This window comes from Candidozyma duobushaemuli, assembly GCF_002926085.2.
Source record: "Candidozyma duobushaemuli strain B09383 chromosome Unknown D_B09383, whole genome shotgun sequence".
NCBI lineage: Eukaryota > Fungi > Ascomycota > Pichiomycetes > Serinales > Metschnikowiaceae > Candidozyma > Candidozyma duobushaemuli.
Window position 1 is genome coordinate 1355882 of NW_020289898.1, and position 23428 is coordinate 1379309.

A 23428-nucleotide genomic window follows, 5' to 3' on the forward strand; every position below is an offset into this window, starting at 1 on the left:
GGCCCACCATGCACCTCACGAGGAACCAAAACTTTTGAAATAAATTCTTTTCAGTTTTTTTTTTTTTTTTTTTTTAAAAAAAAAGGCTAATTTGCAAAACGGAAAACTCTCCCTTCTGAAATAAAGTCCTATTGTGTGGCGTATCTTTTGCGTTGTTGCCGTGGCCGTGAGCTTTTCTTCGCTTATGCCATCGGAACGGAATTCTGCAGACACTTGCAGGCATCGAGAAGAGCATTATAAATTAATCCTACACCCGTGTTCCACATAACCATTCGTTTTTTTTTCCGCATGTCTGAGTTAGCAGGCTCTCAGACGCTCTTTGTGCCTGAAAACGAAAGAGTCTCTTTGGACGTCAACAACCTCGCCGTCACTGTCAAATCAAAAGATGTGGAGTCAGGTGTGGTGCCCATTCTTGACAGGGTATCCTTTGAGCTCCCCACAAACAACATCATGGCCATCATGGGCGGCTCCGGTGCCGGCAAAACAACCCTCCTTAATGTTTTGGCCCAGAGATTGAATGTCCACCATGCCACCATGAGCTTCTCCGGTTCGGTCGAGTACGAAACCGCCAGTGGGAAGAAGATCACCACCGCTTACATGCAACAGGAGGACGTGTTCTTGCCTGGTCTTACGCTTCAGGAAACGTTGATGTACCAGGCCGAGCTCCGGATGCCTGGAATCACGCAGTTTGAAAGAAAGGAGCTTGTGGAGTCGCTCTTGCTGCTTTTGATGTTGAACCACCGTGCTGACGAGATTATCAAGTCCTTCACAAACCACATCAACCTCTCGGGCGGTGAGCAAAGAAGAACTTCTTTGGCCATCCAGCTTCTCAACAAACCCTCGTTGCTTTTCCTCGATGAACCCACCACAGGTCTCGACACCACTTCTGCATTGACGCTTGTCCGCATCTTGAGGACCTTGGCGTCTCCCCAAATCGGCATTACCATCATTCTTTCCATCCACCAGCCTCGTCCAGAGATTGCTGCTCTTTTCGACAAACTCTGCGTTTTGGCTCGTGGCGGAAGATTGATCTACTGTGACGCCTTGGCCGATGCCAATGCGTACTTTGCACGTTTGCACGAGAAGAAGGTGGTCGAAAAGCTTGAGGATGCTGACTCCTTCCAAACTTTCAACACACTCATGTCGATGTCGGTGAAACTGACCCGTTCGGCCACCGAGGAGGCCAGAACATCTAGAATTGTCGACTCTCTTGTGGAGTCCTGGCGTATGGAGCACTCTAGGGAGTTCTCTTTGACCACCAACGAGGAACAAAGCAAGTTCAAGGGCAACTTGAAGAAATTCTCCTCCACACAGCCCTTGCCTCTCTGGAAGGAGATCTACGTGCTTACCAGAAGAACATTCAAGCTCTCGTACAGAGATTACTTCTCCTTGATTGCGCTTAACGGTATGTCGCTCTCCTTGGCTATTGTGCTCGGCTGGATGTTCTGGAAACCACCTGCCGATTTGGCTGGTATCAGATCGATCACCTCTTCCCTTTACGTGGTGGTTGAGGTGCTCGGTTTTGCTCCTTTGCTCATGGAGCTTGAAAGACTCTGGGCTCACGATGGTGTTTTCTTCTTCAAAGAATATAAGGAACGGTGCGTGAGTATACCTGGATTCGTCATCTCCAGACGTTTGGGTAAGCTTTTGCTTGAAGATATTCCTGTGTCTTTCTTGTTTTCCGTGGTGACCTACTTTATGTGGGGCTTGCGTTTGGGTCCAGACTACGAGGGCCCTCAGAATGACCCTTACCATTTCGGAATTTTCTATGCTATTGCTTTCCTTGTTACGGCGATTGCATTTTCCACCGGTTTTCTTTGCTTCACCTTGGGCTCCGACTTCTCCATTTCAGCCCTTATTTCGAACGCTTTCTACCAGCTTCAAAACTCCGGATGTGGTTACTTCGTCAATGCTGCCACTATGCCTGTCTATGTTCGTTGGGTCAAGTACTGTGCCTACTTCTGGTACGCTTTTGGTGCTCTCACTGCTAACCAGTACACTGACTGGAACGGACAGTGCCCATACCCTGAAGGCGATGAAGGATGTCTTGAGTTCACTGGTAACTACCAGCTCAATATGTTGGGATTCCCACAGAACTGGATCGGTGAACCTATTGGTATCCTCGTTGCTTGGTGGATAGGCTTCAACATCATATCTGGTGTTTGCCTCTGCTTTAGAAACTACGACATGGCCGTGGCTAAAAAGAAGAAGAACAGAATTGGTGGTGACGAGGAGGACGAGAGAAAGCTCAACGAGTTTTCCAGCGACTGCAGCGAAGAAAAAGACCGTGTGGCTAGAGACAGTGTTGCCATCAATGTCAAGAAGATTACCTTGTCCGTCAAGGTCAGAGAATCTCGTTCTCTCCTTGCTAAGCGTGTCGACAGGGTTTTGCTTGACAATGTGACTGCCAACTTCAAGGCCAATGCCGTCAACGTGATCATGGGTCCTTCTGGTGGAGGTAAGACCACATTCCTTAACTTCTTGGCTGACCGTTTGCCCAAGACCTCCAGCTTTTCCAGAAGCGGCAACATCCTCTTGAACAACTACACTGAGGTTTCGCCTTCTGAATTCTCCAAGATTGCAGCTTATGTTACTCAGCACGACAATTTGTTAATTCCCCAATTGACCGTGCGTGAGACGCTTTACTTCCAGGCTAAGTTGCGTTTGCCTGTTGAAGAGCACCTGAGAATCCCATCGATCATCGCTTTGCTTTTGAGACAAACTGGTCTTGTTGACTGTGCTGATACTCCAGTGGGAACTGCCACTGTCAAGGGTATCTCCGGTGGTGAGAAGAGAAGAGTGTCCATTGCTATCCAGCTTTTGGGCAGACCCAAGATTTTGTTCCTTGACGAGCCTACTTCTGGTTTGGATGTTGCTACCTCTAAGTCCATCCTCACGCTTTTGCACGAATTGGCTGAACAAGGCACCACAATCATTCTGACCATTCACCAGCCCAGCAAGGAAATGTTCTGGCAATTCGACTCGATGGTGTTGCTTGCTCGTGGTGGTTTCGTTGTTTACAACGGTGACGTTGATGTCATGCCTCGTTACTTCGACAAGCTTGGCCACCCATGCCCTCAGGATGTTAACTTTGCTGACCACGTTTTGGATACTGTTTCGAAGAGATCTACTGAGTCTAAGGAGGAGTCCTTGGCTAGAGTCAACTTCATGATCCAGAACTGGAAGGAGGAGGACCAGATCAGCGAGAAGGAAGCCTTGATATTGAATGAGATTGATCTCGCCAAGTACAAGCCGATTGGTGCACCTCCATTCATGGCTTTCAAGACCGTGCTCCACAGAACTACCATCGTCTCGTTGAGATCGGTTGATGTCATGTTTGCTCGTGTGTTCCAAGTTTGTGCTCTTGGTGCCATCTACGCCATTTTCTTCGCTCCATTGAAGAACAACGTTCAAGGTATCAGTGACCGTTTGGGTCTTACCCAAAGTGTGATTAACTTGTACTTCTGTGGTTTGATCAACAACTTGAGTATCTACCCTACCCAGAGAGATCTTTTCCATCAAGAATACAAGGACTCCGCCTACGGCACCTTGGTGTTCCACGCTGCTTACCTCCTTGTGGAACTCCCCTTCGAGTTTGTTCCATGTGTGTTCTTCTCAGCCTTGGTTGTCTTTGGCATTGGCCTTCCAAGAAACGCTGGTATGTTCTTTGCTATGCTTCTCACATCCACGCTTGTCACCAACTGTGGTGACTCATTGGGTATCATTTGCACGAGTATCTTTGAACACTTGGGCTTGGCCACCAACGTTTTGGCCAACATTGTCATGGTTGCCATTTTCATGGCTGGTACAATGTCCTTGCACATGCCTCCATTCTTCCAAGGATGGAACTATATCAACCCAGCGAAATACGCTGTTGAAATCTGCACCAACTTGGCCTTCCCTAACCAAGAGTTTGAGTGTGGAGAGGGTGCCGCTGACTGTTCGCTTAACACCGGTCAGGCTGTTCTTGACTACTACGGTCTTGATGCCCAGGTGGGCAATGCCATCGGAGCCTTCATTGGCTGTGTGGTGATCTACCGTATTGTTGCCGTTGGCTGCACATACACTAGAGCCAGATTTTTTGTATAGACTATAGGGACGGATAAAGGATAATATATTTATTTAATGGGGAGTTGTACTTAGCACTCGGATTCGAGCTTCACCACCTCCAATTGCACTGGAACACACTGGTCCAGAATTGCAGTATCGTAGGTTTTATGGAAATCTCCAGCCAGACACTGGAAAAAGGTGGTCTGGTCTCCAAGACTCAAAAGGCTATTTGGAGTAACCAGCCACCCTGCAGCATACAAAGCTCCATACTGAGGAGTAGGTCCGTCAAACTGGAATTGGTGATTTCCCACAATCAGCCCGATTCTGTTCTCTGGGTCTCTCAAGACACCGTTGTCCAAGTACATGACAAGCGTATCTTCTTCAGTGCAACTGGAGAATTTGATAGGACTGTTGAAGGTTTCGGAACGCTTATCTCTCTTGTGGAGTCTATGTTCTGGAACAACACTCACAGGTCCACCGACTATGTCGTTGGGGTCCAAGTCTTCAAAATCAGCTTCGTCACAAGGCAATTCTGGATCAGGCAATGGAGGCTCCTCCAACTCGTCAGGACAATCTGATTCGTCATATTCTGGCTCCTCGTGCAAAATGGGCTTTCTCTGTGGAGGTCCATCCACCAAGTCTGGTCTCAAGACCTGGCCCACATCGATCTGGTGGATATCTGCCCACTTTGTAGGCAAGTCGTCATCCTCCAAAATCTCAATTTCTTCATCGTCACAAGGTGGTTTCCAGCGGCCGTCAACCCATACAAACGCCTTTGTGACGATACCCACAGGGAAAGGAATGGAGGATAAGGCACCCTGTGGTTTTGGAGAAGTCGGTTTGAGTTGACGCCAGTCGGCACCGGATGACGGATCGTAGAGAGCCGAGGAGAGGGCTACGAAGAAAAAGGGGGCGGTTTTCAAAAAGATCATGACAAGGCAGTGGTTGGTGCTTTTTGCAACCATTTCGCGAGGACTTGGGTATACCAAAGAGGGGGAATTTAGAGAAGGGCGAGGGATATTGATGAAATCGTCCAGTTTTACAAATTCAAAGGTATCTGATACCAAGTTGAATATTTGAAATCATATCTCCTTTTTGTGCTAATGGTCAATGAGGACTAACAATGGCTGATCTGAGAAGACAACAACACCCAAACCAAGCCTCTCAAACACCAAATCACAATACGTCATTATCGTCGGGTCCCCAAGATCTCTGAAATGACCATTCTCCGGTTTCATTTTAATTTTAAAGGCACTTTCCGATTGCGTTCAGCTACACTCAAAAGCCTATAGACAATACACTCCCCAGCTAGAAAGCCACGAACTAGCCCAAAGCCCAGTTCTACCACACTCATTATTTCTTCATCTCAACATGCCGCTTGGCCTAAAAGTTGCACTATCTAAGCAGACCTTAGCTTGTTTAGTGTGGTGGCTTAGCATTCCCGAAGATCAAAAAACAGGCCCAAAATACAGAAATGTGGAGATTTTCCTATCTAAGATGGCCAGTTGAAAAATAATCTACATTCCCCGGAAACACTAAATTATCAGCATCCGTTGCCAGGGTAACAGCGGAAATAATGATCCGCTGATTCAGCCACAAACAAGCAAGGCTTTTGGTTGTCAAGTGGTCCCCAAGCTCAATTTTTGAAATCTTTTGATACGAGACGAAGTTGAGAGATTTTTTTCATCAAAAACAGTAGATCCCTTGAGATCGATCGAGATGGGCTTTCTTAGTAAGGATTCAGGCATTCTGGTGTGAGCACTGCAGAAACACGATTGAAAAGCACCAATTCGAATTTGCCTTCAGGGACCATAGTCCTACATTGAGCCTGGTCATCCTAGAAATCCGGTCATCCTAGAAATCCGGTCATCATTGCTATTAGGGTATCTTCACTCTATATATGCACGAAATGTGAATATTCCTGATTCAGGGTAGTCTTGATTCGCAGCCACCAGCCATACAGCCGATCCCATAATACCCAACAAATCATCAACAACAACAACAACAACAACAACAACAGCCCTTGGACTCTGTAGTTCTAAATTAGAAAATGGTTTTCATATCTCAACTGCTCAAATATTCTCTTGTGGACCGGCTATATGACCCTGGACCACAGTCCCGTAAGACCTGCACAGACAACCTATAACTCACGAATTACATCTTGCTTATTCAACCAACCTCTTCTTCTCAATGTTCAGATCAGTATTCCACACCGCCAGGCTCAGTGCCAGAAAGCCGTTTCCTTCGGCCTTGGCTATTGCCAACCCCCGCTTAGCCAGATTCATTTCCACAGAAATCAAAGATGCCATCGATAAAGCCGTTCTGAGTTCTCCAGTGGTGCTTTTCATGAAAGGTACTCCTGAGTTCCCTCAGTGTGGCTTTTCTAGAGCTACTATCCAGATCTTGGGTCAGCAGGGCGTCGATCCCGTTAAGTTTGCTGCTTACAACGTCTTGGAGGACCCTGAGTTGAGAGACGGTATCAAAGAATACAGCCAGTGGCCTACCATTCCTCAGCTATATGTGAACAAGGAGTTCGTTGGAGGCTGTGACATTGTCATGTCGATGGCTCAGAGTGGCGAGTTGGCCGACTTGTTGGAGCAGAATGAGTGCTTGGTTCCTGAGGAGGAGGAGGAGCCTCTGGAGGCCAACGTCAAGCCATCGGAGAGATCTTAAAGGGGCGAGAGATTAATAGAAGTGTGTAAATATGAAACCTTGTTTCTTAATGCTAATGCCGACCCAAACCCACTGGGCTTCTTCCGGAAACCCATAATACTATATCGTACCAACGTAACACGGCTACGCCTGTCCGCTCTTGACAGAGGACCGTCTTCTAAGCAAATTCAGATCGTTCAAGTTCAACGTGAACTTGTAGTCGCCGTTCACACCACTTATAACCAGCGACGACCGCGTGGCACAGTCGTCGTCGTTGTGCAGAAGCTTAGACGAGTCTGTTGACGATGTGGACAGAATCGAGAGTAGTTTGAGCGTCAGAAGCTTGTCCTTGAGCTCGCCCACACCCTCCTGGCCTTCGCCGGCTTCGTCGTCTTGCTCTTCATCCTGCACTTCGTCTTCGTCTTCCTCTTCCTCCGAGTCAAAATCAACAACATCCAGGGACAACTCCTCCGAGTCCGAGTCACCGCCCTTCTCGAAAACATCCTTGAAGTTGACACTCTCGATAGGGTTTGGTGTCTTGGGCAAACTCGTCTTGCGGTGAGCGCCCTTGTTGGAATCAGCGTCGAACTTAACGTCTCTTGGGTCAACACCATCCTTGGGCTCCAAGTGGCGCTGATGATGAGCCAACAGCTTCAAGTTGACGTGAGACATGGCTGGGTTGTTGAACACTGATCTGATGGCTGCGCCTGGAGTAAGTATGCCACCAGGCGACTTGTGGCCGGGAGAATGCGAGTCAGTCTTCATGTTGTCCACCGTCAATGTGTCGTCGTTCTCATTTGTCGACTCAGGGAAGTAACTCGACGATTCAAGCGACACAACGTCCGCAAGCCAAGGGTGCTCGTAAATCTCGTCAAGGGTGATACGGACCTCTGGGTCCACCACAAGCATTTTCGAGATCAAGTCCTTGGCACTTTCACTCACCTCATCCCACCATGGCTCCAAAAACACATAGTCGGCGGTGATGATCTTGTGGGTGAGAACGTCGTGGTTGTCGTCGTAGAAAGGAGGGAAGCCACAGAGGACAGTGTAAAGGAAGCAGCCGAGAGACCAGATGTCCACGGCCTTGGAGTAGAAGTTGCTCTTTGAAGTAGAGCTCTTGAATCTTCTTTTTCTTTCGACGCCGCAGTGGATCACTTCGGGCGCCGTGTAGCCGGCGGTGCCACATGGAGTTTTGAGGTTGCTTTGCTTCTTGCCGGGAGCGGCAATGTCATACCTCAACTGCTTCGCTAGACCAAAGTCAGCCAACTTGATGGTTCCGATACCGCCGCCGCCGACACCGGGTTTGAACTCGCCCTCGTCCTTTTTGGACTCGTCGTCCGAGGCACGGAGGGCCTTTTTTATGTCTTTGTCAGAACGCTGCACGTAAGGGATTCTGTTGAAGAGGAGGTTCTCTGGCTTGATATCCCTGTGCACCACATTGTTCTGGTGCAAAAAACGGATGGCGTTGAGCAACTGGGAGAAAACGTGCTTGGCCAAGTTCTCGGAAAAGTAAGTGTATTCGATAATCTTGTTAAAAATTTCTCCGCCGTCGGAGTATTCCAACACAAGGAAGCAGTTTTCCTCCAGCTCAAACAGCTCGATCAAACGGAGAATGTTGACGTGGCCGCCAGCGTTTGTGAGGTTGTTCATGATGTTGATTTCGTTCTGGATGTTGTTCAACTGCTTCAGCAGGAGGTTTGTCTTGTTGATGATTTTGATGGCCACCTGCTCCTTCAGGTCGACCTTGACACCTTTGTAAACCAGGGAGAAAGCGCCCTCTCCCAAGAGCTGGCGCAACTGGTAGTTGGCCGGGAGGTCTGGATAGTTGGACAAGCTGAACATGGCGTCGCCTGGGCTCGACACGTCAGGCATTTTCACAGAAAAGGTGTTTTGGGACAGAAGCACCGGGTCCAAGGGCTGGATAGGGGCCGGTTGGGAAGGTGCCGGGTGGTTTGAAATGGGGTCTTGTTTTGGAGCTTCGGGGTTTTTGTCGAAGCGTTTTCTGATGCTCTGGGGTTAGTTTGCGTTCAGAAACGGGAGCTTGGGTGGTGAGGAACGGAAAGGTTAAGTAGGCACAGAGGGTTAAAAAAAAGAAGCAAAAAAAAAAGGTGGAGTGCGAATTCTGGGGCAGGTCCGAGACAAGCGAGGCCGAAAAAACACACTGAGCACACGGGCTGCAAACGGACTTTGTTCGAGGCTGAAACGCCACACGGGGAGGGAAAAAAACGGGACAGTGAAAGTTGGGAAATGAAGTGGTTTTGAAAGAACTAAAAAAAAAATAAAAAAAGAACCAAAAGTGCCAATTCAATCCACCAGGCCAGGGGTCAGGCGGACTCCGGCGGACGTAGCCAGTGTCGGAACAGACGGCTGCGAAGGCCGAAACTCGAGCCACCAGCTTGACTGCGAGGCCAAATGCGAGCCCACTGCGAGGCCCGCACGCCGCGGGAGAGTCGGACCCAAACCTGCCACCAACCCTAGCACCAAAGCACGCAGATTTGACAAACCACAAATCCACGAACAAGTCACACACGAACAAATCACAAATCACAAAATCTCCAAATCCAATCCACGAACAAAGTCACATCCCAAACCAAACCAAAGTTGAAGTTCAAAAACTAGAGCGAACCGCTCGGTTCCACCGCTGAATCACCACGTCTACGTACCAGGAAAAGTGTCATTGGCGGCTCGCAAATCGGGGCAGGGGCGCCTATTTATGGGACGCTGCCAGGATCAGTGGCCCTGTCGCGCTGGGGCATGCGGGGCGCCAGAGGTTGTGAGACAGTGTTTGGAAGACCGATTGAGCTGGGATTCTCGGGTTTCACGGCGGCATCCACCAGCGGCATTCTACAAAAAAATCATAAAAAAAAAAGCCAAATCCACCTTTTGGTTATTCGCCCTCTCTTCATCTTTTGGTGAAGTATTTCCACCTTCGTCTGCTGCTTTCCTGCCTGGGACTGCCGGCCTCGCAGCGGAGCGGTAAACAGCCCCTTGTTTACACTGATTCCCCAGGGTGGCTATTCCTGTCTGCCCCACGCTGCCTGACGTCACGCTGCGGCCCCCTCGCCGGAGCGGGAATGCCATACTTAGAAATCACAAAGTGAAAGACAAAAGTGAGGTGATTGGGTTTGGGTTAAGGTTGAGGGTGGCGATTCGGCAGTTTGTGAATTGGCATTTATTTTGATTGTGTGGCCGGGTCCCCTCTACCCTACACTCTGAATTTAATGGACCCACAGCCTGCCTCTTCTGTGGCCTCACGCTACATTCCCCTTCCTATCGATCCAACCACCTCTAAGCCTAGAGATGAAACCACCATCACACACCATAACAAAACTTCTTCCACTGTCTGTGACCGTGTCTGTGACCGCTGCAGCCGCCTCCACCTCGTAAATCGCTGCTTTCTTTTTCTTTGTTTCCTGCCTCGCTGCCTCTGATTTTCCTACTTCGCTGCCTCTGATTTTCCTACTTCGCTGCCTCTGATTTTTCACTGCTTCGCTGCGGTCAGTTCACGCTTCCCCTCGCAGGCTTAGCGCCGTTCAGCCATGTGTGTTGTGATAAGACGGGTGCATACACATGGACCGGAGTGGGCTAGTGATGTACCAAAAAGACCGTGAGATGGACCGTGAGATGGACCGTGAGATGGACCGTGAGATGGACCGCGAGACTAGGCATGAGTCCACCACAATCACCAAACACAAACTTCATCCACAAAACTTCAAAACTATATTCATGAACCCTCCTCAACTTCTATCCCACAACTTTCAAAACACCTCAAGACATCTCCTATTTGTCACCCGATGGAACACAGACACCTCAGCCTACGTCACTCCAAACTTCTCTCAAAGCTTCCACACATTTCAGCCTCCGCCGATCCCGGTCACAGTCTAACGGCTCCGGAAGATCCAGCAACCCAGCACTTTTCCTTATTCTCACCGCTTGTCCATGCAAATCCTGGGGTCTCCCGCTTTGTCCAAATAGGACCGTATCAGGCAATCTTTGCTGCCATCTTTAGCCGCGCCTGCCTCGCTGGGTGCCAATTTTGCTGCCGCAGCAACCGGCTGCACACGGTCCCCGTTCCTAATTTTAAGCTTTCCAAGAAAAACACTCTTTGCTGGAATCGGAAGCTGAGTGTGCTAAATCTGGGGTTGTGTTTTGAGCGCTTACGTCATCGCCATTGTGCTGCCCTTCGTATCTTGCTGGGGATCAATCGAGACACCTGCGGGCCACGCCATTGTTTGTTGCGGGGTGTTGTGGCACGTGCCACGTCACGTGATGCACGTGCCTCCAAGGTCTAAGGCACGCGCGCGGCACGTGCCAAACAGGCATCGCTCTTTTCTTCACCTGCTCAACCCCCATCTCCAGATCCACCGCCAATGTCCGCCAAAAACAAAAAGTCCGTCTACTCGACGGCAAATATCGACTCTGCAGCACTCACGGAATTGCAGAATGTGGCGGAATTAGGTGTCTTCGACGACCTCACCCCGTTGGTCGCCTTCATCCAAAAGGGCCTCTTGATGAAGACCCTCCAGAACTTTGGCCATTTTGCTGCTGCAACTGATATTTCCAAAATCGCCCAGACGACATTGAGACTAGCGGGGATTCTTGAGGTCGTCAACTTCATTTTGAACGAAGCAGCAGACTCAGATTTGACAACCACCCAGGCTAAAGCCAAGCTAGAGTTCCTCGAACAGCGTGACAGATTGACCGAATTCTATACAGAGATCCTCCATCACCATCTCAAGCATTTTTACAAGATCTTCTCGCTCAGAAAGCCCTCGGCAATTAACCCCAGTCTTCGGGTGCTTCTCGCTTTGGTCAATTACAGTAACCATGCGCTTTTCAGTGATTTCACAGACTCCATCGACTTTAACCATTCCTCCCTCATGAAGCTCCTTATACCGACCAAAGACGACTTTGAGAGAAAACTCATCACCGAGAAGTCCATGCGTCTTCATTTTATGAACTTCTATATGGCTGTGGCTGCAAAATCGTCGCCCATCCTCAGAAAAGCACTCTTGACCAACTTCAAAATCATGAACAACTTCTGGAAGTACATGGAGATGGACCGCTACGAGGTACTTATTGCTGTTATTGAGTTCATCGATAAGAGCGTGTTGTCTGAGCCTCTTCTCCGACGGATCTCCAAGTGTCAGATCTTGAACGAAAACTTCTTGTTCAAGTTTGGCTCATTTTTTGCATTTGTTAAACCAGTCAATGATAGAGAAGGCGATGAGGATGAAGACGAGTTCAAGAGATTCAAGTCCTCCTTCACCAGTCTCATGGACACTTTGGTGACTGACCAAGAAAAGGGTATCACCTTCCCTCTCAACGACTTTGGTTTCCCAATTACCGTGCACAACAAGACTTTCAAAATCAACAACAAGCTTATTTACACTCTTTTGACCGCACTTCGGCCATGGGAATCTTACACCCAGCTTCAATACGTCATGACTATCATTAATCACAATACTGAGTTGCTTCCACCCTACATGAACTGGATTGTTTCCAGTTCTGGTGGTTACCACGACCCTTCGCTTTCTTCGTATTGGATCGGCCACACTTTGTTGTACAGTGAGATCCTCAAGTCCGAGTCACTTCCAGTCAAGTTTGACTTCATCTCCCTTCCTCCATTGTCACCAGCATCACTCGTTGCTTGTCTTGCTTACACGAATGATCTTGTCAAGCAGCTTGGTTTACAACTTATTTTGCTTACTCTCAACAGACTTGTCAAAAATAAAGCGCCTCAGTCGCTTGTCGATTCTGTTTTGAGTAACCTCCCACCACAGGCTTCATACTTGCCGTTGCTTTCTCACGAGAATGAGTTTATCAAGTTTACTACCACGACTATCGTGAAAAGCTATGAACAATTGGCTCCTTCTTCATCTTCTTCAGCTGTTGTGGCAGCAGTGAAGGAAAACCTCGCAAAATTGGATTTGGACAATTGTAGCAGCCAAGATTTGGTTTTGCTCGATAATTATCTTTCAATCCAGTCCAACAATGACTTGAAATGGTGGAGCAAGCTGCCCAAGGGCAACTCGTTCTTTGTCTCCTTGCTCAAGCTTTCCAACATCGAGTTCCTCAAACCAAAAACGCTCGCGATTCTTTCCAAGCTTACGTCTACAGCTATAATTTTCAATTTGAGCAGCTTGATTGAGTCGCCATTTTATGCATTAATCGAGGCGTGTTCCAAAATCATCAGCTCCTCTTCGGCCCAAAAGCTCTGGAACTGCCTTGATGAGACCATCTCCAGAGCAGTGAAAACCCCTTATAAATACTTGGACAAGTCTCATATGGAGTACAATGATTTGAGTATCTTTTTTGTTGTGCTTTTTGAACAGTTTAAGTTCATTCCTAATTACAAGAAGGAGAACGAATTGGTGTCGTGGTTATCGGAGTTCGTCACCGATTCTATCGTGTTAGGTGAGCCATTAAACGCATTCCAGCAGCTCTCCAAAGATTACGATGTTCCTTTAAATCTCAACCTCAAGCTGATCAAGCCGAAGGAGAATTTGACAAAAAAGTTTGACCTTGCACAACAGCTTTACGTTTTCAACAAGGATGTCAAGAACGGAGTCAATGACTCGAAAATCTTTGATCACATCTCGAAACTCGGTAACTACCTTATCAGCTCAGGTTTCAACGACAAGATGTTATTTGCATTCATCAGCGACCCTCGTAACTGGTTCTTCGAGAATTGCTTCGATAGCAAAGAAATTTCGAAGAGTGAAACTTTGGCAGTTACCTTGGTTGCTGAGCTTTTGAGGCAACTAAATGCCGACTTCACCAAGACGAAGCTCAATTCATTTGTTTTTGAAAAGCTCAACAAGAAGGTTCCCGCTGCAAACCAGAAACTCTTGAACAAGTTTTTGATGGTTTTATCTGACGAGCAGTTAGTCAAACTCACCGAGAACGTCGAAAATGAGTATGTGGTCATTGAGGCACTCAAGACCATCCTTGAAAGAAATGTTGAATACAGCCCCGACTTGATTCTCTTGAACAAGCTTGACCACCCAGAAATAAAGTCAATACTTTCTCAGTTTGAGCCACCCGCTTCTCAACTTGGCTTGATCATCGAGAATCCTGATTTGCACTACTTGCTTGAGAACAGTACTGAGGCGCTCGTCAGCCAGATCTTGGCTGCCGATGAAGTGGAAGATGAGCTTCTTTACAGAATTGCATCCACATCTAAGTCGATTGTCACCAAATTCGAACAACGTGTTGTTGACATGGCGTTGAGCTTGAAAAATTGGACATGGTCGATCAAGATTTTCGCTTTGTGTCCAGAGTTCTTCGATCAAAATAAGATTGCTGAAATTCTTCTCGATCACTTCGAGCGGGATACCAAAGTTGGATTTTCGACAAACTTCACCAAAGCTGTGGGTGCCATAGCTGCGGTGAATATGACCGCCATCAAAAACCATCAACAAAGATTCAATGTTTGGTTCCACAAGTGCATGCTTTACATAACAAGGAAGTTTGCAGAGTCCAAGGAGCTTTCTGAAAACTTCAATACTTTTTTGGAGTCAATGGAGGCTTTGTTTGAAACTTTGGAGCACCCTTGGAGAATGTGCCCAAACACCATTCTCAATGCTCAACTAGAGGTTCTTCTTGGTCATACTCAGTGGATGCAATCAGAAAATACCAGTCGGTATGCTAACAAACTCTTGTTTGCAGCTGATGCCAAGGGTGTACATGGAGACAAGTTACTTCAGATTTATCTCAACAACCCGCTGCTTCCCCTCAAGAAGCTTCCTCTGGAGAAGGATGCGCCATTGAGATTTCAGAGTGCGTTGTTGATCAACAGGCTCTTTTTCATCGAATCAAGCAAGTCCTCGTTGGATACCGTTCTCCAGCAGATTCTTCCTCTCTATCAAGGATCCACTCGTGCAGAAGATTTGCTCCTCAAGGAAACCTTGAAGAATATTGAGAGCAAGACTAATAAGAGTTGGGTAAACAGAGTAACCAGTTGGGATTTCCTGGAGCAGCTTACACAGAATGAAGTTGAGTTGGTCGGTGAAGAGCGTTTGATCATCACTGACAAAAACACGATGGTTGTTGCTCTTAAGAAGGCTTTTGTTAAAAACAGCATCGCTGCTCCAATTCAGCCTTTGGATGTGCCTTCTTCCAGGAAATATTCAGACTTCCTGAATCTTTACGATATCTGTTTCAAAGGAGCCTACAAAGACACTCAGTATGACCCAGAGTTTTTGCTCTTGGTTATTCTTAATAATGACGAGTTGGTGTCAGAGAAGGAGGGTGTTGTCACTTTCAGCGTGAGAAGACTCATTGAGTCTCAGATCTTCCAGGTTATCGTGGCAAACCTTGCACATCAAAAGACAAGAGAAGTTTCCAAAATCTTGCTCCACGGAATGTGCAAGTTTGTTCAGAACCAAGACAATTCCTTCAAAGACAAGACGATCTTGTTGGTATACCTTTCATCAATTTTGCACACCATTCGTGTGGCTGACCACCAAACACCACTTGTTTGGAACATAATCGGATCTTTAGCTGAAATCATCATCAACCCAGGCCACTTTCTTTACGATCGTGTCTGCCGCTACATCCTCACAACACCCATCTTCAAGGCATACGAAATTCCATTATACCATGGCATTTCCAACGGCACTTCCAACGATGATCTAGAGGAGGATACCTACTACAAGCAGATTGCGTGGATGCTCGAGCAGTTTATTGAAGGAACCAAGAATGAAGAAGATTTGAACGCTCTTAGACTCAAGGGCGTTGTGGAATGGGCTCTCAACTTGGCCAATGTCGACTACGTAACTGGTCATTTACGCCATAAACTCTACCGTCTCATCTACCAAATCCAGAATGTGGGCGGTGAAGGTGGAGATATGTTGGTGACCAAGTTTGCTGGCTTATCGTCGATGCAGACCGCAAAGAACGTTGTTCCTACTACATTTTCTGGTGAACAATTGGCACTCAATATTGACCAAATTGGGGTGAGGTTTGGCCTTCTTTCTCAAACAAAGCGTCTTCGTGAATGGACCTCAGACGATGCCAGTCGGGCCGTTAAGAGGATCCACTCCACATAGCATTAGCATTAGCATTTAATTTGCATAGATGATAGATTTTGTGTAGCGTTACTTTTAATTGAAGACGATTGCAGCTGTAATCGGTCAAATTACTTATTTACTGTAGATTGTCTCTTGGACTTAATTATGTTTTACAAGGCAGCGGAGGGGTCTTCTCCATGAGAACCTTCTCAGGGTCAATGCCGTTCTCCTCAAACAACAATCTCACATCTTGAAAGCCCTTGTACAACTCTTCCACAGGCCTCTGTGCAACCGCTTCGTCCATAGTGATATCTCTTTTAAGTGGGATTGGTCCAACAGCACCAAGGATTCTACTAAATCCGTGCAGAATAACCTTGCTGAGCCAGGTAGAATCGTTGATGTCAATGGTGTCTTCCCCAACTTCAGCACCGTGGATACCTCTCACAAAATTACTCAAAATCTGACGGTAGGGAACATCAGCGCCTGGGTATTCAAGGTTACTAGTTCTCACGGTCCGCTGACACCCAGGTATGGTATCCAGACCATCAAAACGTTTTTCCAACCATGCAAAAGCAGCACCAGTACCAAGAAATAATTCGATAACATGGCCAGTATTTTCAGCAACTGCGTACTCTATAGATGGAGCACCCCATTCACAGAAATTCTCGTATGCCCTATCTGCCTCAGAAATAGGCACAATTTCGTCAGCTTCACCGTGGAAAACAAACACGGGTATTTCGGGAACACCATCTGTGTTTGTGTAAGCAGCAGTGTTGTTTCTGATGATCTCTGCAATTTCAGGAATTCTGAAGAAATCAGCTCCAGCCCTGAAGTATGGGAATCTTCCCAGGAAGAACTTGTGGAAAATATACAGTGTGAGGGAGTTGACAAGGCAGCCGTCCAGAGCAGCGTAAAAATGGTCAGATCTAGCTCTTGAAAGCTCCTGATCTAAAATGTGTTGGTAGTCAGAATACTCAGATATAATGCCGTTCACAGCATTGGGGATAAGCCCAGCAGAAATGGTTCCGTCTGCAGCAAAAGCCACCAGTGTGACGTTGGTGACCCATCCACCAAGAGCAGCTCCGACAATGCGTTCCTTCAATTCGGGAGCATAAAGTGGTTGGAGTTGAGAAGCCCATCCGGCTGCAATGGAACCACCAGAATAGCCGTAAAGAGCCACTTGAGCATCCTTCTTCACACCTGTAATAGATCCAGAATTAAGAACCGCCCTAATACCATTCAAGACGGCCTGGCCAGATTGGCGACCAACAGTGAATGCAGACTTTGGACCTTGGTAGTCTGGAATGGCAACGAACCAGCCCTTCAGAAGCCCAAACTGGATAAATGGAATTTCAGTTTGCATGGCGATGGTGTTGGGGCTGGACTTGTACAAAAGAGCGTACGATGGAGCACAGTCAATGTTGTTGGAATCCTCCCAAGCTTGGTACGACCAGACCTTGGATGGGTCAGAGTTGTATGGTTCCAACACAGTTGTCACGAAAGCGTTCGGGTTACCAAAAGAGTCCTCAGAGCGAACAAGAAACTGCCACGAATTCTTCACGTCCATAGGAAAAAGAGACGATCTCACCTGAACTGGAGTGTCTCTGAAGCTGATGATATTACCATTCTTGTATTCAGCGACGTTCTTGGGCACATTGTAGAAGCTGTCCTGGGAAGGAGGCGTTGGTCTGAGCAGAGCCAGAACAGCAGTGAGCCACAAGGCAAAAGCAAGGAATAGCATATCTGGATTATTTTCTAAATAACCCAAACTCTGGCCTATTTATACGCCAAGGGTCCTAAGCTGTACCTCGGCCGCAGATCTATGCAAGGGCAGATCAAGCGAGCACCTTGCATAACTGGATATCGAGGAAATCATCTTGGCTCGGGGAGAAGTGAGATTTGAGATGATTGGAGAAAAGATAAATGAAGGAAAAACATGTTTTATTTTGAGTTGCTTACGCCTTCAATTTAACTTAGTTTAGACAGTCGGGGCCATTGAGGCCACTCCTCAGAATAAGTTGCACTTTTTTCACTCGCATTGAACGAAAACCCTCTTCCTACCTGGGGATTGTCAGAAATATTTAGGGTCCTTATCACAGTATTTTTGAGGTATGGTAAATGGCTCGCTTCAGTTAATTGGTTTCTTTCAGTTTGAGATGAAGTCTTGGTCAGGAAGCACTGGTTCAACTTTTGCCGAGAATCAGCGTCTTTGATGCTTAAAGCCAAAGACAACGGACGGTGCGTCACGTCCCGATCTAGTGCGAGACGTAATTGGTCCAGTGGACTGAGATTGCCGAAAGAAAGTTTTCAAGTCACGGCTTCTCTCTTTGTGTAGATTGTCATTTTCTTGAGAAGCGGAGATGCCATCTTGTTGAGGGTTGTAGATCAGCAATGGAGCAGTGCCGAGCATTCAGGGGTAGCTCCAACTTTACACCCGTAGCAATGGAGTTTCCCTTAGTTCTCTTTTGTAGTCCTCTATAGTCAAGAGAACCCAGAATGTAAAATGCAGATGAGAGTGTCTTGGCTGGTTGACCATCATCTTCTGTCGTGACGACCTATTGTCCTCCGCAGTGGCAGTTAGCGACCGATCCTTTCGTACCTTTTATATCTTCCAGTGAGATTCTAAAAAATTAATAATTACGGCTTTCTACGTTTCTTCCTGAGATGACGGATTGCAGCCACCTGCAATGAAGAGCAGAACCAGGTCCAAACGGCCATTACTTTTGACAGCTACTTCGCAAAACGCTGAAGTAGTCTCCTCTTCTTTATGAATTACCTTTATCATATATCGAGAGTCAAACTTTTCCCCCGGGACCATCATCCATACTGCCTCGGTGGGCCTTCTCTAGCATAAGCGCGATGCACCCATACTACAATCACCACACCCAAAGGCATTTTCTTCATAGCGGCAACAGGGAGCTCCGTTTCATGAAATACAACTTCTCCCAACAATGACTAAAAAACCACAAAATACTTTTTCGAATCTCACACTCATCTCTAACGGTATGCTAACTTTCACCTGTCAGTGCCTGCACACACCACAGCCTTATCGGGAGTCTCAACAACATCTTTTCTTCTCCCTTCAACCACCACAATGTCCGTATGTATTTCCTCAAACCAACTTTTCATTCCATGCTAACGCCAGCTCGGTAAACTCACTCACTACGGTTTCGACTTGGTCCTTATATCGATCATCCTCGCTGGAATCCACCGCAACACAGGTCTCGTTTTCGACACTTCTCACTTCAGCTCTGTGGACTTCCGTAACTGGTTCGGCAAGTACTTGGCCTTCGGCGAGATCTGCTACGATAGAACGGTTTCTCTTTTGAGAGTCAGCGGCTACTTCAGACAGAGAAACTTGGTTATGGACAACATCCTCGACAAGGGCAAGAGCTACTTGAGGCAGCAGACCGGCCGTGATCTTGACGACTTCACCAAGATCTAAGACAACGGAGTAATGCTGCCTGGAAGAGACCGAACGGTTTTTGGAATGGGTGTGGTCACGTGATGTCAGTTCACGTGCCGAACTACCCAAGGTCTCAGCTCTGTATTCTACACCACAACCAATTGTATGTATAGATCTCTCATTGGGTGCTTCAACCTTGACGGGCCCTATCAGTGAGATCACAAATCAAACTGCTATTTATTGCGAAGTATCAAGATGCGTTGATCACATCGCTCACCACATGATGATCATGAAAAGCTGGTACTGACATTGTAGAATGCTTGCTCAGGAGAAACTCGCTCAGGAGTTCGTGAACGCCATCAATTTGGAGTTACAATGCGACAATGTTCTCACAGACTCGTATCTATCGAAATATTCCCCTAAAAAGCTTGCCTCCTTTGGTCTTGCTATCGTCAACTTGACCATGACCAACATGAGATCGGGTATAGGCGGCAAATCACTCATTGAACTAGGACTTGATCCTGCTGTGCTGCAGCCTGACGAAGAAATCAAATCAGGTTCTCTTCGTGTTGGTGATATTGTTCAATTGGACAAGTTGAAGAGTGCTACCGCCAAGGACACTGAGCTGACTGCTTTGGAGGGTGTCGTTACTAGACTCTCTTCCTCGGCTGTCATCGTTTCTGTAGAAGAAGATACTTCTGATGACAAGTTGCTCAATTTGTACAACAACACGGGAAACGACCATTCCAGAATGTGGGTGGTTAAGTTGACTAACTACATCACCTATAAGCGAATGCTCCAAGCTATGAAACGGTTGGAGACATTGAGTGAAGGCAGCAAAAGTGAAGTGTTACGGATTTTATTGGGAGAGGCTTCTTTTGTGCCGAGAACAGCGCCAAAGTCAAGAACAACCTTTTTTGATAAGCTGCTCAACGATTCACAAAAGAAGGCTATTGACTTTGCCATTCACATTTCTCCAGTCACCATCATACACGGGCCTCCGGGAACGGGCAAGACATATACGCTTATTGAGTTGATCAAGCAATTGACTTTCAACCAGGGCGAACGGGTCTTGGTCTGTGGAGCCTCCAACATCTCTGTGGATAACATCCTCGAGCGATTATCGCCAGTTTTCACAACCGAAGATGATGGTGCTAAAAAGAGTCGCCGAAAAGCAAAGACATCACTCAACAATGAACATCTCATCAGAATAGGTCACCCAGCCAGGCTTCTCGAAGCGAACCACAAGCATTCATTGGACGTTCTTTCCAAATCACTGAGTCTGTCTGGTGAGGCTGGAGAGCAAAGGGCGATTTTGAGAGACGTTGAAAAGGACATTTCCTCCACGCTTACTCAAATCAAAAAATGCAAGAGATATGGAGAAAGGAAGGCACTCTGGGGCGAGGTGAAAAGTCTCCGTAAAGAGCTTCGTACACGAGAACAGAAAATCGTTCTGGAGCTTCTCCGCAATGCCAGAGTGATACTTTCCACGTTGCATGGTGCCGGCTCAAACGAGCTCTTCAACTTGTACAAGAGCGGAGAGTTCAATTCGGACAACCCGTTCTTCGACACGATCGTGATAGACGAGGTGTCTCAGTCGCTTGAGCCGCAGTGCTGGATTGCCTTGGCGACTCATTTAGGGGTCAAGCGGCTCGTCATAGCAGGAGACAATTTGCAGCTTCCGGCCACGGTGAAGTCGAAAGAAGAAGCTGATAATCTACGCAAGAAGAAGGGTCTGGACCCGCTCGCAGACCTCGAATTCACCCTCTTTGACCGTTTGATGGAGCATCATGGCGGCGCCGACTACAAAAAATTACTCGATGTTCAGTACAGAATGAACACCGAGATCATGGAATTCCCGTCGGAAACACTCTACGGTGGTCAGCTAAAAGCTGCCGATTCAGTCAAGGACATTATCCTCCGCGACCTCAAAGACGTCGACGAAACAGACGACACCCAGATACCGTGTGTGTGGTATGATACGCAAGGCGGGGACTTTCCCGAACGAGTGGAGGACGATGAAGGAAAAAGCGTTTTGGCCAGTAGTGGGTCCAAGTACAACGACCTGGAAGCTGCAGTAGCAGTGCAGCACATCGGCCAGTTGATCGAAGCAGGAGTGAAGCCGGAGCAGATCGGAGTGATTTCCCCTTACAGTGCCCAAGTGGCGGTTTTGAAGAAAGCATTGCAGAAGCTTGAGGTGGCAGTGGAGGTCTCGACCATCGACGGTTTCCAAGGTAGAGAAAAAGAGGCTATAGTGGTATCGTTGGTGCGGTCCAATGATGAGAGAGAAATCGGGTTTCTCAGCGATAAAAGACGGCTTAACGTGGCGATGACAAGACCGAAACGGCATCTCTGCATCATAGGAGACATGGAGACTCTAGAACGCAGCGGCGACCGGTTTCTCCGTGATTGGGTGAAGTACTGCGAAGAGAAGTACGAAATCAGGTATGTGGACGCCGTGGGGCTCTAGACCGCCGTTTAGAGGAAAAAGTGGTTGCAGCAGGGACAAAGGAGATCTAAGCGACGACAAATGAGGTTAATGGTGTGCAGCGACAGTTGAGATCAGGAGGGCAGGGCAACGCAGCCACCAACGTTTCTAGACTTTGATCTATTGTGCGGTAAGAGGCGAAGGTCCCCGCTGGCCAATCGCAAGCTGGGATTGTTTGGACCGGCATTGGCCGTTTTTTTGCTTTTTCCTTTTTTTCTACGGAAGTGGTACCCAAAACGGTGCCACCGAGATCTGGGCCATTGATGAATAGGTGTTGGATGGGCAGTGCAGCTGTGGTCTGTGCCTCATTAAAGTGCCTTTCTCAGCTCACAATAAGATTTCAGCCACCTACCGCCTGCCACGTTGAAAAAAAAAAATTCTCCTTGCATCTGGACCCCTGCGACCCAGTTTGCCGAAACACGTCCAGCCAGTGAGCATTGGCTGCAAACTTTAAGTGCAATTTATATGCGCTCTCTCAAAAGCTTGAGATTCGAGAACAGCCCAATGGGGCAGGCCGGGGCTCCTTCGATCCAAAACGCTCCTTTTTCTGGCGCGACTTTCTTCTTTCCAGCGCGCTTGTCTGCATGCCTTGTTGACACCACGCAGCCTTTGTGCATCGTGCAGATTCGCGTTTGCAACCACCTGCTGGCATTCTTCCGCTAAACGGTGCAAAAGAAAGGTGCCTGATCTTTGGTTTGGCCAGACTGGGCAGCAGGAGAAGCCTGCTGGTGGGCCCCGAAACAAGCCTCTTCAAACATTTCGGATTTTCCCCAATATATAAAGAGGTCGCGATCTGCCCAGACTATCCCATTATTCCCTCAGCACCAAGCCAAAACACGAGTTCCTATCTGCCGTCGCTCTCGTCTTTCTTGCTTGATAAACAGCCAAATTCCCACATTCTTCTCACTACCATTTTCACCATGAAGTTCTCCCTCGCTTTGGTAGCTGCCTACGCTGCTTCCGTTTCTGCCAGAACCTTCTACGAAACAAACACCCACTTCGTTACCGTTGACGCTGACGGTAAGCCTGTTGGCGGCAGTCAGGCTACTGCTGTTGCTGCTTCTGGCGGCGACGACAACGACAACCAAGGTGACGACAACCAAGGCGACGACAACGACCGGGGCGACGTTGTCCTGATTGTCACCCAGGGTTTCGTTCACAACAGTGGTTTCGGCTTTGACTCCTCCACTGAGGCTGCCTCCACCTCCGAGCCACCAGCCACCACCGTGACTCCACCATCCTCTCCTTCCTCGTCGGAGTCCTCCGCTTCTTCCTCCCCCAGCTCCGATGTTTCTGGTTTCGAGAAGGACATCTTGGACGCCCACAACTCTAGAAGATCCAAGCACTCTGCTCCAGCCTTGAGCTGGTCTGACGAGCTTGCCAGCTACGCCCAGAACATGGCCGACAAGTACTCTTGCGGTTCTTCCTTGCAGCACTCTGGCGGCAAGTACGGTGAGAACTTGGCTGTTGGCTACGACGGTGCTGAGGCCACTGTTAAGGCCTGGTACGACGAAGGTGACGATTACGACTACTCCAGTGCCACCACCTTCAACCACTTCACCCAGGTTATCTGGAAGGGCTCCACCGAGTTGGGTTGCGCCAAGAAGGACTGTGACGGCAGCCCTTACGTTGTGTGTGAGTACTCTCCAGCCGGTAACATGGTTGGCCTGGGTAAGAAAAACCTTTCTTCAAACTAAATAGGGATGGATACAAAAGAATGAGATTTACGAGTTATTTTGAGTGTAGCCCATAAGGGAGTAGTGTGTTTTGTAGGCAACGTGGTGGACAAGACAATGGTAGAGTGGGCAGTGTCTGATG

General features: G+C 47.8%; 9 protein-coding genes across 9 annotated transcripts; 6 read left to right on the plus strand and 3 right to left on the minus strand. All coding sequences in view use genetic code 12, as the record gives it.

The window, feature by feature from the left end:
- Positions 1-288: 288 nt before the first annotated feature.
- On the plus strand, positions 289-4089 carry ROA1 (Roa1p; the record flags this gene model as incomplete). Its single annotated transcript, XM_025482620.1, has 1 exon — positions 289-4089. The coding sequence occupies one exon, from the start codon at positions 289-291 to the stop codon at positions 4087-4089; it is 3801 nt and encodes a 1266-aa protein (XP_025337238.1).
- Positions 4090-4139: 50 nt separating this feature from the next.
- On the minus strand, positions 4140-4982 carry CXQ87_004171 (uncharacterized protein; the record flags this gene model as incomplete). The annotated part of the gene is made up of 1 exon (XM_025482621.1): positions 4140-4982. The coding sequence occupies one exon, from the start codon at positions 4980-4982 to the stop codon at positions 4140-4142; it is 843 nt and encodes a 280-aa protein (XP_025337239.1).
- A 1258-nt stretch (positions 4983-6240) lies between these two features.
- Positions 6241-6723, plus strand: CXQ87_004172 (monothiol glutaredoxin; the record flags this gene model as incomplete). Its single annotated transcript, XM_025482622.1, has 1 exon — positions 6241-6723. The coding sequence occupies one exon, from the start codon at positions 6241-6243 to the stop codon at positions 6721-6723; it is 483 nt and encodes a 160-aa protein (XP_025337240.1).
- A 123-nt stretch (positions 6724-6846) lies between these two features.
- On the minus strand, positions 6847-8574 carry CXQ87_004173 (uncharacterized protein; the record flags this gene model as incomplete). The annotated part of the gene is made up of 1 exon (XM_025482623.1): positions 6847-8574. The coding sequence occupies one exon, from the start codon at positions 8572-8574 to the stop codon at positions 6847-6849; it is 1728 nt and encodes a 575-aa protein (XP_025337241.1).
- Positions 8575-11072: 2498 nt separating this feature from the next.
- On the plus strand, positions 11073-15755 carry CXQ87_004174 (uncharacterized protein; the record flags this gene model as incomplete). The annotated part of the gene is made up of 1 exon (XM_025482624.1): positions 11073-15755. The coding sequence occupies one exon, from the start codon at positions 11073-11075 to the stop codon at positions 15753-15755; it is 4683 nt and encodes a 1560-aa protein (XP_025337242.1).
- A 124-nt stretch (positions 15756-15879) lies between these two features.
- LIP4 (Lip4p) lies at positions 15880-17457 on the minus strand (the record flags this gene model as incomplete). Its single annotated transcript, XM_025482625.1, has 1 exon — positions 15880-17457. One exon carries the CDS (start codon positions 17455-17457, stop codon positions 15880-15882), a length of 1578 nt encoding a protein of 525 aa, XP_025337243.1.
- A 1353-nt stretch (positions 17458-18810) lies between these two features.
- CXQ87_004176 (uncharacterized protein) lies at positions 18811-19161 on the plus strand (the record flags this gene model as incomplete). Its single annotated transcript, XM_025482626.1, has 2 exons — positions 18811-18816; positions 18862-19161. The coding sequence occupies 2 exons, from the start codon at positions 18811-18813 to the stop codon at positions 19159-19161; spliced, it is 306 nt and encodes a 101-aa protein (XP_025337244.1).
- Positions 19162-19438: 277 nt separating this feature from the next.
- On the plus strand, positions 19439-21592 carry CXQ87_004177 (ATP-dependent 5'-3' DNA helicase; the record flags this gene model as incomplete). The annotated part of the gene is made up of 1 exon (XM_025482627.1): positions 19439-21592. The coding sequence occupies one exon, from the start codon at positions 19439-19441 to the stop codon at positions 21590-21592; it is 2154 nt and encodes a 717-aa protein (XP_025337245.1).
- A 938-nt stretch (positions 21593-22530) lies between these two features.
- Positions 22531-23307, plus strand: CXQ87_004178 (CAP domain-containing protein; the record flags this gene model as incomplete). Its single annotated transcript, XM_025482628.1, has 1 exon — positions 22531-23307. The coding sequence occupies one exon, from the start codon at positions 22531-22533 to the stop codon at positions 23305-23307; it is 777 nt and encodes a 258-aa protein (XP_025337246.1).
- Positions 23308-23428: the final 121 nt, after the last annotated feature.